Below are 18,073 nucleotides of genomic sequence, written 5' to 3' on the forward strand. Positions count from 1 at the left end.
GGGCTCAAGGAGGCATCACATTCAGCTGCTGCATGGGCTCAAGGATGCATCACATTCAGCTGCTGCATGGGCACAAGGAATCAACACATTCAGCTGCTGCATGGACTCAAGGATGCATCACATCCAGCTGCTGCATGGGCTCAAGGATGCATCACATTCAGCTGCTGCATGGGCTCAAGGAGGCATCACATTCAGCTGCTGCATGGGCTCAAGGAGGCATCATTAGTCTTACTCCAAGACTCTAACCAATCTGTCACCGTTGTCATATTCACCCAATTTCCAGTCGTTCTTTCACAGAAAGTGCCGCATGTCTGTAGCAGGAGTTGTTCCTGACCATGTGACTTGGCTAGGATAAACTTTTCAGGTCAGGTCACACGGTTAGGAGAAACTCCAGATCCTAAATGTGAATATGGTTGACCATGTCTCCTTAAAATGTCCTAACCTAATTTGATTGGAGACCCACTTGGATAGTTTCAGTCTAGCCACACATGGAATGTGAATATGAGAAAGTATCATAAGATTGTCTTTGTCATTTGGAGATGCAATCTACACATATATTGCATATTTTGTAATATGGTTTAAGTATGTTGTCATAGTTGTCTGAAGGGATGAGTCAAATCAATAGTGAAAAAGAGAGAAATGGAGAGAGAGAGAGAAAGAGAGAGAGGGCGAAGGAGAGAAAGAGAGAGAGAGAGAGAAGGCGAGGGAGAGAAAGAGAGAGAGGGCGAGAAAGAGAGAAAGAGAGAGAGAGGGCGAGAAAGAGAGACATACAGAACAGAGCAACAGAGTAACAAATAGAGAGAAAAAACAGTGAGAAAGAAACAGAGAAAGAGAGCGAGTTTATCTATAGCAAGGTTGGCATTTCACCGGCTTTCACCATGCCAACCCTCTACGGGGGCCAATCTCTCTACTGTGTTACACACACACTCCCGCTGAGAACACTCAGCGTCCCTCATCCCCATCCACCCCTCCATCTCTCCATGTGTAGGATAATCCTCCACAAATACCCGCGCGAACCAAAAACATATTTTGAAGGCTCGGCACAAGTGAACAGACAGGGAACAGACACATACCGTGTGCTTGTGTTCACAGGGCACTAACACATGCAGATAAGTGTAAACTAGCAGCATACCAACCACTACAATATGCAGACACACATACAGATGTAGGATCTTAATTTGACCTATATTGTCACAGTAACAGAATTTGAACATTTAGTCCATAATGTAGCTTTGTAACGGCCGTCGTCTGAAGAAGTGGACCAAGGTGCAGCGGAGTTAGTGTTCATTATTAGAATTTAATGTAAACAACGTGAACACTATACAAAACAAGAAAAGAGTAAACCGACAGCAAACAGTCCTGTCTGGTACAAAAACACTGACAGAAACAATTACCCACAAACCCAAAGGAAAAACATGCTCCTTATGTGTGACTCCCAATCAGCAGCAACGAGCTTCAGCTGTGCCTGATTGGGAGCCACACACACGGCCCAAAACAAAGAAATACAAAAACATAGAAAAAGGAACATAGAACGCCCACCCAATGTAACACCCTGGCCCAACCAAAATAAAGAACAAAAAACCCCTCTCTATGGCCAGGGCGTTACAGTACCCCCCCCCCAAAGGTGCGGACTCCGACCGCAAAACCTGACTCTGAAGGGGAGGGTCCGGGTGGGCCTTCTTACGGCGGCGGCTCAGGTGCGGGACGTGGCCTCTGCTCCACCCTTGACATCGCCCTCTTAGGTGGCGCACCTGGCTGCGCCGAAGGTCTGGTGGGCGACGCTGACTGCGCCCGGCTGGCGGGCGGCGATGGTTGCGCCCGGCTGGCGGGCGACCCTTGTTGTGCCCGGCTGGCGGCCGGCGATGGTTGCGCCCGGCTGGCGGGCGACCCTGGATGCGCCCGGCTGGCGGGCGACCCTGGCTGCTCCGACGGCACTGACCCAGGATTCACCAGGCTGGGGAGACATGACAGAGGCCTGTCCCTAAGCGTAGGCACAGGACTCACCGGGCTGGCGGGCGTCCCTGGCCACTCCGGCAGTTCGGGGCAGTCTGGCCACTCCGGCAGTTCGGCGCAGTCTGGCCACTCCGGCAGTTCGGCGCAGTCTGGCCACTCCGGCAGTTCGGCGCAGTCTGGCCACTCCGGCAGTTCGGCGCAGTCTGGCCACTCCGGCAGTTCGGCGCAGTCTGGCCACTCCGGCAGTTCGGCGCAGTCTGGCCACTCCGGCAGTTCGGCGCAGTCTGGCCACTCCGGCAGTTCGGCGCAGTCTGGCCACTCCGGCAGTTCAGCGCAGTCTGACCTCTCTGGCGACTGTTGACTGGCGGGCAGCTCTGACGACTGCTGACTGGCAGGGCTGGGGACACGCACCTTGGGCTTGGTGCGGGGAGCAGGGACGGGCCGGACAGGACTGTGGACACGCACCTTGGGCTTGGTGCGGGGAGAAGGGACGGACCGGACAGGACTGGGGACATGCACTGTGGACTTGGTGCGGGGAGCAGGGACGGGCCAGACAGGACTGTGAACACGCACTGGTGAACTGAAGCATGGAGCCGGTTTTGCCACTCGTCCTGGCTGGATGCCCTTCCTAGCACGGCATGTGCTGGGCATGTCCACCGGACGCACCGGGCTGTGCGGACGCACTGGCGACACAGCGCGCAACTCCGCATCCCATGGCTCCTCCTCCAGATCTTCCTTCAGCAGGTCCTCAATAAACCACCTCATCTCCGTCTCCTCCTCTGCCGTCATCCCCCATGAGAGCAGTGGTCTGGGCTCCTCCTCTGCCCTTCCGGACCACCCCATTAGCCCCCCCCAAAAAATTTCTTGGGGGTGTCTTCCGGGCTTCCTCGACCGACGCCAGTGACCCCGTCTGCTGGCCGGCGTCTCCTCCATTGCCCGGACCTCCCTCTTCCGCTGCTTGGTCCCTTGGTGGTGGGTAATTCTGTAACGGCCGTCGTCTGAAGAAGTGGACCAAGGTGCAGCGGAGTTAGTGTTCATTATTAGAATTTAATGTAAACAACGTGAACACTATACAAAACAAGAAAAGAGTAAACCGACAGCAAACAGTCCTGTCTGGTACAAAAACACTGACAGAAACAATTACCCACAAACCCAAAGGAAAAACATGCTCCTTATGTGTGACTCCCAATCAGCAGCAACGAGCTTCAGCTGTGCCTGATTGGGAGCCACACACACGGCCCAAAACAAAGAAATACAAAAACATAGAAAAAGGAACATAGAACGCCCACCCAATGTAACACCCTGGCCCAACCAAAATAAAGAACAAAAAACCCCTCTCTATGGCCAGGGCGTTACAAGCTTGATCGGTGGTTAGGCTGTTAGTTGGCCAAAAGTATGCTACATTAAAGGAGCAATACTGTTAATATAACCAGTACTTTCAGTGAATCTATGTAAACCACAAAGCTCATCTGCATTTCCTGTGCAGGAAGATTCTCAGCAACAAAAAAGAGTGATCAAATGAAGATCCTATATCAGTACATAAACTAGCCGAGAGAGAGAGACTTCACCTTTGTATACTTTGTATTTGAGAGTAATTGGATGTGCATACTAATACCACTATACTTCTGAATTGTTTCATTAGGCGTCTCTGTCAGTGTTGTGCTAATGCAAGAGGTAATAAGTACTGTATACCTCACTGCTCCTAAACAGGGTTTCCCTTGTTCTGTTTTGACCAAAACAATAGAAAATAAAGAGCTGTGAGATTAGAATATTTACGTGAGGTTGGTGGCACCTTAATTGGGGAGGATGGGCTTCTGGAAATGGCTGGGGAAAATACAGAAATTAAGAATAAGTGAGGGCATTAGCAGGGTTAGGGTCAGAGAGAGGGAGAGGGGGGTCAGTAGCAGGGTGGGAGTGAAGCAGAATGCTCTGCCTCTAGACATGAGGGAATACTCCAGTGTATCAGGGAGACAGCAGGGAGGCTAAACACACAGTCAGACAGATAGAGAGAAACATTACTACACGATACTAACAACGCAAGCAGTGTGTTTTATATCCTTATGGAACAAAGTAATTGCCACCACTTTCAGAGTAACTAGTAGAAACATCAGCACAAACCCTTCAGCCTTGATAGGTGACTTGATGATGAACTTAATGGTGATGATGAGGAGAGACGCAAAGAGGCACCGGCCGGGGAGAGGACCTCTCAGGAGGCCCGGGCAAGGAGAGGATCTCTCAGGAGGTCTGGGCAAGGAGAGGACCTCTCAGGAGGTGCGGGCGGGGAGAGGACCTCTCAGGAGTCCCACGCAAGGAGAGGACCTCTCAGGAGGTCCGGGCGGTGAGAGGACCTCTCAGGAGGTCCGGCCGGGGAGAGGACCTCTCAGGAGGTCCGGGCGGGTACAGGACCTCTCAGGAGGTCCGGGCGGTGAGAGGATCTCTCTGGAGGTTCGAGCGGGTAGAGGACCTCTCAGGAGGTCCGGGCGGGGAGAGGACCTCTCAGGAGGTCCGGGCGGTGAGAGGACCTCTCAGGAGGCGGGGAGAGGACCTCTCAGGAGGTCCGGGCGGGGAGAGGACCTCTCAGGAGGTCCGAGCGGGTAGAGGACCTCTCAGGAGGTCCGGGCGGGGAGAGGACCTCTCAGGAGGTCCGGGCGGTGAGAGGAGAGGTCCTCTCAGGAGGTCCGGGCGGGGAGAGGACCTCTCAGGAGGTCTGGGAGAGAGGTCAGGGGAAGCGACAACGTTCCCCTAAGGTGTAATTATTGAGGAAGAGAGGAACAGAACACTGAGAAGGTTCCTCTCCAGGAACACACAGACACACACACACACACATACAGTCGTATGAAAAAGTTTGGGCACGCCTGAAAATTTCCATGATTTCCATTTATAAATAATTGGGTGTTTGGATCAGCAATTTCATTTTGATCTATCAAATAACTGATGGACACAGTAATATTTCAGTAGTGAAATGAGGTTTATTGGATTAACAGAAAATGTGCAATATGCATCAAAACAAAATTAGACAGGTGCATAAATTTGGGCACCCCAATAGAAAAATCACATCAATATTTAGTAGAGCCTCCTTTTGCTAAAATAACAGCCTCTAGACGCTTCCTATAGCCTCTAATGAGTGTCTGGATTCTGGATGAAGGTATTTTGGACCATTACTCCTTACAAAACATCTCCAGATCAGTTAGGTTTGATGGTTGCCGAGCATGGACAGCCCGCTTCAAATCATCCCACAGATTCTCAATGATATTCAGGTCTGGGGACTGGGATGGCCATTCCAGAACATTGTACTTGTTCCTCTGCATAAATGCCCGGGTAGATTTTGAGCAGTGTTTTGGGTCGTTGTCTTGTTGAAATATCCAGCCCCGGCATAACTTCAACTTTGTGACTGATTCTTCAACATTATTCCCAAGAATCTGCTGATATTGAGTGGAATCCATGCGACCCTCAACTTTAACAAGATTCCCAGTACCGGCACTGGCCACACAGACCCACAGCATGATGGAACCCTCACCAAATTGTACTGTGGGTAGCAAGTGTTTTTCTTGGAACGCTGTGTTCTTTTGCCGCCATGCATAACGTCCCTTGTTATGACCAAATAACTCAATCTTTGTTTCATCAGTCCACAGCACCTTATTCCAAAATGAAACTGGCTTGTCCAAATGTGCGTTTGCATACCTCAAGCGACTCTGTTTGTGGCGTGTGTGCAGAAAAGGCTTCTTCCGCATCACTCTCCCATACAGCTTCTCCTTGTGCAAAGTGCGCTGAATTGTTGAACGATGCACAGTGACACCATCTGCAGCAAGATGATGTTGTAGGTTTTTGGAGGTGGTCTGTTGGCTGTTTTTGAACGTTCTCACCATCCTTCGCCTTTGCCTCTCCGATATTTTACTTGGCCTGCCACTTCTGGCCTTAACAAGAACTGTGCCTGTGGTCTTCCATTTCCTCACTATGTTCCTCACAGTGGACACTGACAGCTTAAATCTCTGCGATAGCTTTTTGTAGCTTTCCTGTAAACCATAATGTTGAACAATCTTTGTTTTCAGGTCATTTGAGAGTTGTTTTGAGGCCCCCATGTTGCCACTCTTCAGAGGAGAGTCAAAGAGAACAACAACTTGCAATTGGCCACCTTAAATACCTTTTCTCATGATTGGATGCACTTGTCTATTAAGTTCAAGGCTTAATGAGCTCACCAAACCAATTGTGTGTTCCAATTAATCAGTGCTAAGTAGTTACAGGTATTCAAATCAACAGAATGACAAGGGTGCCCACATTTTTGCATAACCTATTTTTCACATCTGATTTAATTTCATACAACTTAATATTGCTACACTAAAAATCTTTGTCTGGACAAAACCCCAGTACTCAGCTTTTATTAGAAAATGAATGGCATGCCACTGTGATCATTTTCTGTGACGACACACACACACACACACACACTGAACACACTGAACACACACACACACGCTGAACACAAACACACACACACGGTGAAAACACATGCTGAACACAAACACACACACGCTGAACACAAACACACACACACACACAACAAGGTAATTAATAAGACATCAAGCCGGCCCGGACAGAACAACAGCAACAGAAACAAACACAACAACAATGTCAGAGGAAGGATAATGTTAGAACACTGCTGTGTAGGGACGATGTTCAGGCCTGGCGAACACAGAGGAAGGATAATGTTAGAACACTGCTGTGTAGGGACGATGTTCAGGCCTGGCGAACACAGAGGAAGGATAATGTTAGAACACTGCTGTGTAGGGACGATGTTCAGGCCTGGCGAACACAGAGGAAGGATAATGTTAGAACACTGCTGTGTAGGGACGATGTTCAGGCCTGGCGAACACAGAGGAAGGATAATGTTAGAACACTGCTGTGTAGGGACGATGTTCAGGCCTGGCGAACACAGAGGAAGGATAATGTTAGAACACTGCTGTGTAGGGACGATGTTCAGGCCTGGCGAACACAGAGGAAGGATAATGTTAGAACACTGCTGTGTAGGGACGATGTTCAGGCCTGGCGAACACAGAGGAAGGATAATGTTAGAACACTGCTGTGTAGGGACGATGTTCAGGCCTGGTCAACACAGACTTTAAACATGTCAACGTGTTGCCTGGACTTTGCATTCGCCCTCTACAAGTCGCCCTTTACGTGACTGGTTATCTGCCTGTCGAGGCCAAGTCACAGGCAGCACACACCTCCTCTCTGTTCCACAGACCAGGACTGAGAGATACAGGACCTCCCCCATACCTCCTATTAAAAAGGACTAAATTGTGTGAAATTGTTTATTTTCTAATGTTAGTGTATTTCAGTCTATGACTGCCATGTGGGTAAAACGTGAACTTTTACCTTGACATTGTGCCAAATGTTTCATTCATTGAATAACAGAATAAACATTATGGATCCTCAGAGGAGAAACCCCGTTTGACACAGCAGCTCCAGCCTTCATGCAGTTTTAAAACACACCACAGTGAGGCGACACTAGTATATGCCAATCTTTTGAAAATAACACATCATTTATTTATTTGCAGGCTCTACACTGAAGACTCCTAGATCCTGAACCTGTGTTATCAAGGAGCCTCCGTCCTCTTCCCAGCCCCCGTGTGTGTATCCTCCTATACCCTGTGTGTGTGTGTGTGTGTGTGTGTGTGTGTGTGTGTGTGTGTGTGCACCCCTTGCCCTCCTTGTCCCAGTCCACCATGCTGTGGACTGTTCCCATAGCTCTGCTGGTTCTCCTCCTACTGCAGACCCAGCTATGTGTCTGTCTACGGGGGCTCCGAACAGCCAGCTCTTCCTCCTCTCGCTCTCATAACGCCACCCAGCAGCGCCTACCTGGAGCCATCATCATCGGCGTGCGTAAAGGTGGCACCAGGGCCCTTCTAGAGATGCTCAACCTCCATCCGGGTGTAGAGGTTGCCAAAGCTGAGGTAATGGCAAACAGAAGCATCATCAGCGTCATCATAACTTTGTTTGTAAAGCAATTTCAAAATTTAAGCTATCATCAAAGCTCTAATAAAATTAAAAAGATTATCCAGCATAACAGAATGAAAGAACAAGATAAATCCTAGAACAGATGCTTTACATTTGTGTGTACAATGAAAATACATGATAAAAGACCAAATAAATACAATAACAATTGTATAAGACATTAAACAACTCTAAATACTTTATATTAAGGTGCACTACTTCAACGTGGAAGAGCACTTCCAGCGGGGGCTGGCATGGTACCGTGCCCAGATGCCCTTCACCCTGCCTGGACAGCTGACGGTGGAGAAGACCCCTGGATACTTTGCCTCTCCCCAGGTCCCAGTGCGGGTCTGGGAGATGAATCCTGCTGTCCGACTACTGCTGATAGTTCGCGACCCCGCCGAGCGCCTCGTCTCCGACTATACCCAGGTCCTTCATAACCGTGTGACCCGCCACAAGCCCTACCAGCCTCTAGGTAGGTAGCCCAGTTACCGAAAGGTTCAAGTTCTGGGCCGGGTGATGACAATGTGGGGACTGAACTAGCTATATTTGTGGGTCACATCAAACAAATGGACAATAAAGTATCCTATTCTATTATTAATACAGTATTATAATACTATTTTCTACTGTAATCTATTGTATTATATTGTAGAGGAATTGCTGCTCCGGCAGGGCCACATCGACCCGGCCTACAAGGCGCTGCAGAGGAGCCTGTACCACCAGCACCTGGCCCGCTGGCTGGATGTGTTCCCAAGGGAGCAGGTCCATGTGGTGGATGGAGAGGCCCTCATCAGACACCCCTTCCCGGAGCTCCGCAGGGCCGAGAGGTAACACAAAACCTAATGAGAGAGAGACAGAGAGAGAGAGGTCATGCAGTCAAATGAATGAACTAATTGAGGTGATTAACGTTTTCTAATCTATCTATTTAATCTATAGGTTCCTGGACCTTCCCCCGCGCATTGCTCCCTCCAACTTCTACTTCAACACCACTAAAGGGTTCTACTGCCTCCTCTCTGCCGGGGGACATGACAAGTGTCTGGATGAGTCCAAGGGGAGGCCCCATGCTCCTCTCAGCTCACAGGCCTTCAGGAAGCTGTGTGGATACTTCAGAGAACCCAACAGGCTGTTCTTTGAGATGGTGGGGCGCTCCTTCAGCTGGTGTTGAACTGATTGGGACAGAGCACAGAGAGAGGGGACATTGGAGATATTGGCCCATAATAACAATATTTGTCCAAAATGTTACCTTATTATCAGTGTGATAATTCTGTTGACTTGCTTGATTGATTGACGGTCCTGTGTGGCTCAGTTGGTAGAGCAGGATGCTTACAATGCCAAGATTGTGGGTTCAATTCCCACTGGGGTCTGGTATGGGAAGAAAATGTATGCACTCACAATTGTAAGTCGCTGTGGATAAGAGTATCTGCTATATGACTGAAAATGATTGGTTGGATGTTTTAATTTGTGTTTATTGATGGGTGAGTGGGTGGATTAATCCGTTTATGGTAGATGAGAGATGTGAGGACTACTGCTGCACACATAGGACTTTAGAGATCTCTACTTTTGAAATGTACAGTCAATGAGCTTCTCCAAGCCAGGCTGAAACCCTGGGAGTAAGCAGCATCCCAAGCAAAGACTGTGTAAGATGACAAGCCCTCAATGAGGGACACACAGAATTACATGATGGGTACATTCAATATGGCTGCTCCACCCATCACAGATTAGAACCATGACTTGAATGGGAGACCATTCTAGTGATTAAATGTTTATGCTACTACCTGCTGGAGAACATGAACTGAAGTGCCCGTTCTGTGATACTGTATACCAGGTGGTCCTAATACTGCCTGATCATCACTCCACCTGGTGCCTGTCATGTGAGCCTTTGCTTCCAGGGCTGAACACTTTCTGATGCACAAACTGCCATCAAATCAAGTGTCAGGAACTACAATAACCTGTGCCATACAATTGTATCATAAACAATCAGGACACATATATGACTCTTGAAATACAATATCTGTAGCTCCTTCTTCGTACTTTTGATGTTCATTAACATGAGTTCTACAACAGATACTGTTAAAAGAAACAGATGAGTTCTAGAACAGACACTTTTAAAAGAAACAGCTGAGTTCTAGAACAGACAATGTTAAAAGAAACAGATGAGTTCTACAACAGACAATGTTAAAAGAAACAGATGAGTTCTAGAACAGACACTGTTAAAAGAAACAGATGAGTTCTACAACAGACAATGTTAAAAGAAACAGATGAGTTCTAGAACAGACACTGTTAGTAGAAACAGATGAGTTCTACAACAGACAATGTTAAAAGAAACAGATGGGTTCTAGAACAGACACTGTTAGTAGAAACAGATGAGTTCTACAACAGACACTGTTAGTAGAAACAGATGAGTTCTAGAACAGACCCTGTTAGAAGAAACAGATGAGTTCTACAACAGACACTGTTAAAACCTCTTAATCTAACTCTTAATCTAACTGCCTGAAGCTCAAGCCCTGAAGCAAGTAATTGCATATTCTTGGTACCATTTGAATGGAAACGCTTTGAAGTTTGTGAAAATGTGAAAGGAATGTCAGAGAATATAACACATTAGATCTGGTAAAAGATAATACAAAAAAAAAAATCACCTTTTTTGGTATTTTTTTTGTACCATCATCTTTGAAATGCAAGAGAAAGGCCATAATGTATTATTCCAGCCCAGGTGCAATTTAGATTCTGGCCACTAGATGGCAGCAGTGTATGTGCAAAGTTTCCGACTGATCCAATGAACCATTGTATTTCTGTTCAAAATGTTGTATCAAGACTGCCCAAATGTGCCTAATTTGCTAATTAATAACTTTTCATGTTCAAAACTGCACACGATAGCATGGTATTCTTTCACTGTAATAGCTACTATAAATTGGACAGCACAGTTAGATGAACAAGAATTTTAGCTTTCTGCCAATATCAGATATGTCTATGTTCTGGGAAATGTTCTTGTTTCTTACAACCTCATGCTAATCGCATTAGCCTACGTTAGCTCAACCTATCCCGCAGGGGACCCATCAATCCTGAAGAAGATATTAAAAGATGAGTTTTAGAATGGACTCTGTTAGGATAAATGTATGAGTGTACAGAAGAATGTTTTGAAATGAGATTGGGGCTACTATGAACTGATGCCATTCTTTGCACTATGAACTGATGCTTAAATGCATAAAAGGTCAGTCTATTCAGTATATGTGGAACTACTGTAGCAATATGAAGCTATTTCAAAATGTCTGACGTTTCAGACTGCTTACCATTTTCACTGAACTGTTTACCATTGTACAAAGTATGCAAAATAATGTCCTCATCTAGATAATTATGTTTGAAAATAATTAAGTTTGGTATTCTCATATTTCATTTTCAAATGTTCAATAGAAATGTATTTTGGGGGGGATTGTTGAATTTTGATTTTCAATTTGAATTTTAAATTTCGATTTCAAGAAGTTTGAGCTGTAATGTATTGTATGTATTGAACAATATTTAATAGAATAGGCTCCCTCAATAAACAATTATCTCTATTTTGCTAGGTGTGTGTGTGTGTGTGTGTGTGTGTGTGTGTGTGTGTGTGTGTGTGTGTGTGTGTGTGTGTGTGTGTGTGTGTGTGTGTGTGTGTGTTTTCCATCAGGGAAGTTTTTTAGCTGCTACACGAGCAGTGCAGAACAAAGGTAAAGTCAGACTCTTTATAAAGTGGTCATGCTTCAAACACTCAAGCCTCACACGTTAAAATAATCCATCCACCTAACAGGTGTGGCATATCAAGAAGCTGATTAAACAGCATGATCATTACACAGGTGCACCTTGTACTGGGGACAATATAAGGCCAGCGCTGTTGCCAGAGAACTAAATGTTAATTTCTCTACTATAAGCCGCCTCCAACGTTGTTTTAGAGAATTTGGCAGTACGTCCAACCAGCCTCACAACTGCAGACCAGGCGTAACCACGCCAGCCCAGGACCTCCACATCCGGCTTCCTCATCTGCCGAAACATCTGAGACCAGCGACCTGGACAGCTGATAAAAATAAGGAGTATTTCTGTAATCCATTTTGAAGGGAAAAATGTATTCTGATTGGCTGGGCCTGGCTCCTCAGTGGATGCCCTCCCAGGCCCACCCATGACTGCGCCTATGTTCAGGAATGTGTAATCCATAGATTAGGGCCTAATGAATACATTTCAATTGACTGATTTCCTTATATGAACTGTAACTCAGCAAAATCTTTAAAATTGTTGTATGTTGCGTTAATATTTTTGCTCAGTATACATTCTCATATAGGCTCATATGATACAACGCACCCTATATGTGTCATTGTAGTCAAAGCACATTCTCTATGATTATTATTGCTAATGACAGTGTAGTCAATGTTCAAGTCATCTGAACTGTCCTACTGCACATCAGAGGAGTGCTTGTGCTTTGATAGCTGTCTCTGGTGTAACACTGGATAAACCTGGAGATAAACCTGGAGATAAACCTGGAGATAAACCTGTAGATAAACCTGTAGATAAACCTGGAGATAAACCTGTAGATAAACCTGGAGATAAACCTGTAGATAAACCTGGAGATAAACCTGGAGATAAACCTGTAGATAAACCTGGAGATAAACCTGGAGATAAACCTGGAGATAAACCTGTAGATAAACCTGAAGATAAACCTGTAGATAAACCTGGAGATAAACCTGGAGATAAACCTGGAGATAAACCTGGAGATAAACCTGGAGATAAACCTGGAGATAAACCTTTTGACTGTCATCAGGACGAAAGAAGAATGTTCATCTCTGGGTCAGACTCATAAAAGTGAGGAGTGTACTTGTCCCACGTGACAACAAAAAAATAGAGAGGGTGTGTGTGTGTGTGTGTGTTTGGAGAGAGAGAGAGAGAGAGAGAGAGAGAGAGAGAGAGAGAGAGAGAGAGAGAGAGAGAGAGAGAGAGAGAGAGAGAGAGAGAGATGACATCCATATCGTATTTCTTAAGTCCCTCAGAGTCCTGACACAACCCCCAGCATTAGGTATGTAAATAGCGCCTCCTGCTGTTACATTACAATACTGGCTTTAATTGTCATCTCCCTGAAGGATCCTCACAGAAAAACCCCTGAGGTCCCTTTTGGTCTATTAGGTGTACCAGTTTCATTTCCAAATTATAAAATGCAGAGCTTCATTTAATGTTTCCACACTTTTCTCAGTACAACAAATACACTCCCCTAAGTATTTATTTGGACAGTGGAGCTAAAGTTTGTATATTTGTCTTCATACTCCAGCATTTTGGATTTACGATCAAATATTTAATATGAGGTGACAGTGCATAATGTCACCTTCTATTTCAGGGTATTTTCATACATATCTGTTTTACCGTTTAGAAATTAAAGAACTTTATGTATCTAGTCCCCCCATTTTGATATATATTTTTTCATCATTATTTGGACAAATTCACTTATAGTGCATTAAAGTAGTCAAAAATGCAGTATTTGGACCCATATTCTTAGCATGCAATGACTACATCAAGCTTGTGACTCTACAAACTTGTTGGATGCATTTGCTGTTTATTTTGGTTGTGTTTCAGATGATGTTTGGCACAATAGGAGCTGAATGTTAAATCATGTATTGTGCCGTTTTGGAGTCACTTTTATTGTAAATAAGAATAGAAGATGTTTCTTAACACGTCTACATTAATGTGGATGCTACTATGATTATGGATAAACATGAATGACTCGTGAATAACGATGAGTGAGAAAGTTAGAGGGAACAAAGATCATACCACCACAAAAAAAATTCTAATTTGTTATTGTAATGGTGAGAGGTTAGAATGTTTTGGGGGCTTTATATTTGTGCATCTGTAACTTGCTCACTCATCATTATTCACAATTAATTCATGGTTATTCGTAATCATGGTCGCATCCACAGTAATGGAGAAGTGTTCAGAAACATCTTCTTTTCTTATTTACAATAAAAGTGACTCCAAAATGGCACAATACATTATTTAACATCCATTTCTATTGAGCAAAACATAATCCAAAACACAACCAAAAGAAACTGGAAATGCATCCAACAAGTTTGTAGAGTCGCAAGCTTGATGTAGTCCCTGTGTGCTATAAATATCGGACCAAATACTAAACTTTCGACTACATGTAATGTAGTGCACTATAAGTGAATTTGTCCAAATACTAGATAGTGCATTGAATTCTAAACACTAAAACAGATATCTTAAAAAAAGACCCTCAAATAAAAGGCGAGATTCTGTACTTTCGCCTCACATAAAACACTTGATCTCAAATCCAAAATGCTGGAGAACACCAAAAACATTCAAAGTTTTAGTTTCACTGTCCAAATAAATACGTAGGGGAGTGTCCATAAAGAGGCAGTAGTTAGGCCAGGAGGGCAGGACGTGATGTACTTTAATGATCCCTCCAACAGCAGACAGCCTCAGCACTGCTCTATATGATCACACTTTTGTGCTCAAAACAGTGCGCTATTAAAGATGTAAAAGTCCCTCAGAACACCAACCGTTTCAATACACCAACACCAGGGTGCAGGATGCAACGTTTTGGAACGTTCAGATAGAAATATGTTATGTAGAACAAACATGCCTCTCAGACATGTAGAAATATGGAATCAAGTCAGCTCTATTCATGGCATTTTTAACTGTGTTTCTAACACTGTTTGGCTACTGAAAACATGAACGTGGCCCTGACAAACATCAACGTGGCCCTGACAAACATCAACGTGGCCCTGACAAACATCAACGTGGCTACTGAAAACATGAACGTGGCCCTGACAAACATCAACGTGGCCCTGACAAACATCAACGTGGCCCTGACAAACATGAACATGGCCCTGACAAACATCAACATGGCCCTGACAAACATCAACATGGCCCTGAAAAACATCAACATGGCCCTGACAAACATCAACATGGCCCTGACAAACATCAACGTGGCCCTGGCAAACATCAACATGGCCCTGACAAATATCAACATGGCCCTGACAAACATCAACATGGCCCTGAAAATCATCAACATGGCCCTGATAAACATCAACATGGCCCTGACAAACATCAACGTGGCCCTGACAAACATCAACGTGGCCCTGACAAACATCAACGTGGCCCTGACAAACATCAACATGGCCCTGACAAACATCAACGTGGCCCTGACAAACATCAACGTGGCCCTGACAAACATCAACATGGCCCTGACAAACATCAACGTGGCCCTGACAAACATCAACGTGGCCCTGACAAACATCAACGTGGCCCTGACAAACATCAACGTGGCCCTGACAAACATCAACGTGGCCCTGACAAATATCAACATGGCCCTGACAAACATCAACATGGCCCTGAAAATCATCAACATGGCCCTGATAAACATCAACATGGCCCTGACAAACATCAACATGGCCCTGAAAAACATCAACGTGGCCCTGACAAACATCAACGTGGCCCTGACAAAAATCAACGTGGCCCTGACAAACATCAACGTGGCCCTGACAAACATCAACGTGGCCCTGACAAACATGAACGTGGCCCTGACAAACATCAACGTGGCCCTGACAAACATCAACGTGGCCCTGACAAACATCAACGTGGCCCTGACAAACATCAACGTGGCCCTGACAAACATCAACGTGGCCCTGACAAACATCAACGTGGCCCTGACAAACATGAACATGGCCCTGACAAACATCAACATGGCCCTGACAAACATCAACGTGGCCCTGACAAACATCAACGTGGCCCTGACAAACATCAACGTGGCCCTGACAAACATGAACATGGCCCTGACAAACATCAACATGGCCCTGAAAAACATCAACGTGGCCCTGACAAACATGAACATGGCCCTAACAAACATCATCATGGCCCTGAAAAACACCAACGCGGCCCTGACAAACATCAACGTGGCCCTGACAAACATGAACATGGCCCTGACAAACATCAACATGGCCCTGACAAACATCAACGTGGCCCTGACAAACATCAACGTGGCCCTGACAAACATCAACGTGGCCCTGACAAACATCAACGTGGCCCTGACAAACATGAACATGGCCCTGACAAACATCAACGTGGCCCTGACAAACATCAACGTGGCCCTGACAAACATGAAAATGGCCCTGACAAACATCAACATGGCCCTGAAAAACATCGACGTGGCCCTGACAAACATGAACATGGCTCTGACAAACATCATCATGGCCCTGAAAAACACCAACGCAGCCCTGACAAACATCAACGTGGCCCTGACAAACATCAACGTGGCCCTGACAAACATCAACGTGGCCCTGACAAACATCAACGTGGCCCTAACAACACCAAGGAAATAGAATAGAGATGTGAAACAAACACCAACGTGCTGCTCCGTCCCTGTGCTGTGTGGTATATTACCCTAGCTGTAGTTGTCTATCTCTGTGTGCTGTGTGGTATATTACCCTAGCTGTAGTTGTCTATCTCTGTGTGCTGTGTGGTATATTACCCTAGCTGTAGTTGTCTATCTCTGTGTGCTGTGTGGTATATTACCCTAGCTGTAGTTGTCTATCTCTGTGTGCTGTGTGGTATATTACCCTAGCTGTAGTTGTCTATCTCTGTGTGCTGTGTGGTATATTACCCTAGCTGTAGTTGTCTATCTCTGTGTGCTGTGTGGTATATTACCCTAGCTGTAGTTGTCTATCTCTGTGTGCTGTGTGGTATATTACCCTAGCTGTAGTTGTCTATCTCTGTGTGCTGTGTGGTATATTATCCTAGCTGTAGTGGTCTATCTCTGTGTGCTGTGTGGTATATTACCCTAGCTGTAGTTGTCTATCTCTGTGTGCTGTGTGGTATATTACCCTAGCTGTAGTTGTCTATCTCTGTGTGCTGTGTGGTATATTACCCTAGCTGTAGTTGTCTATCTCTGTGTGCTGTGTGGTATATTACCCTAGCTGTAGTTGTCTATCTCTGTGTGCTGTGTGGTATATTACCCTAGCTGTAGTTGTCTATCTCTGTGTGCTGTGTGGTATATTACCCTAGCTGTAGTTGTCTATCTCTGTGTGCTGTGTGGTATATTACCCTAGCTGTAGTTGTCTATCTCTGTGTGCTGTGTGTGTTGTTTTATTCGGGAGAGGCTATAAGAACACACCTGACCTGTAAAACGACTAAACAAAATCTAAAACTAACCCTTATCTTAACCAAACCCGTTAATGCTTTATTTTAAAGGTGATTGTTTTTCTCTCAGGCATTCGGTAGGCTTACCCCCCCTCTTCTCAAGCTCACTTTTTAATCCGGTACATCCAGATTTACAAATTAAGTACTGCCTCAACCCTAACCTAAACATAATTTGAATTAATTCCGAAGTGAAGTATTGTTTTTGCAGGTCAGGAGTGTCTGTCTAGCCTATTCCCTTGTATTCTCCAAGCGGTAGTTTTCCATTACTGTGCCAGGCTGCAGTGCAGAGACAGAGTAGAGTGCTGACATTTCAGGGAGATCACAGATGGCAGGACATTTGCCTCCCAGCAGGACCTCTCATATGAGGGTAACCTCGGGGGGCTAATACTGGCATATTATCAAAGCATTAGAGCAAGATATGTGTTTTATGAAGTGCACATTAATTTTTTTTTCAATCAGCTAGGTTTCAATCCAATTGCCGGCAGATTTTCATGCGCATATTCAAAAATCTGCATAAATACAATAAGCGCATTTTCCCCACCAGAGATTTGTTTCCAATCAAATTGACTTGTTGCGGATAAAAGGCTGAGCGTAATGAGGTAGAGCACATAAAAATACCTTTTTGTAGTTAAATTCCCACGTACCCAATAAAAAATACAAGTTAAATGTGTTTCCATCACATTTCCATCTCTACTGATGGTTTTCTCACCATATAATATGTTGTTGTATAGCGAGTGTTCCCACTGTGGTATTGGCACGTGCGCTCTAGCTAACAGCTCGTAGCTACAGTTCAGGTAGACCTATAGACTACATGATGACATTATTATGGACAAAATAATGACATCATTTTTATTTGGCAAACTGCAGCCAAGCATCGATGATCATGTCACCAGAATAAAGGCATCCTGCATGCTAACGGTTTGCGTATATACACTGAACAAAAATATAACTGCAACGTGCAACAATTTCA

General features: G+C 45.2%; 1 protein-coding gene across 1 annotated transcript; it reads left to right on the top strand.

Annotated features, from left to right (window-relative positions):
- The first annotated feature begins 7,531 nt into the window (after positions 1–7,531).
- LOC115200526 (heparan sulfate glucosamine 3-O-sulfotransferase 1-like) lies at positions 7,532–9,962 on the top strand. Its single transcript, XM_029763655.1, has 4 exons — positions 7,532–7,901; positions 8,152–8,416; positions 8,594–8,768; positions 8,878–9,962. Exons 1-4 carry the CDS (start codon positions 7,674–7,676, stop codon positions 9,104–9,106), a joined length of 897 nt encoding a protein of 298 aa, XP_029619515.1. The 5' UTR covers positions 7,532–7,673; the 3' UTR covers positions 9,107–9,962.
- The last annotated feature ends 8,111 nt before the right edge of the window (positions 9,963–18,073 follow it).

The sequence above is a fragment of the Salmo trutta genome, chromosome 9 (assembly GCF_901001165.1).
Source record: "Salmo trutta chromosome 9, fSalTru1.1, whole genome shotgun sequence".
In the NCBI taxonomy this organism is placed as follows: Eukaryota; Metazoa; Chordata; class Actinopteri; order Salmoniformes; family Salmonidae; genus Salmo; species Salmo trutta.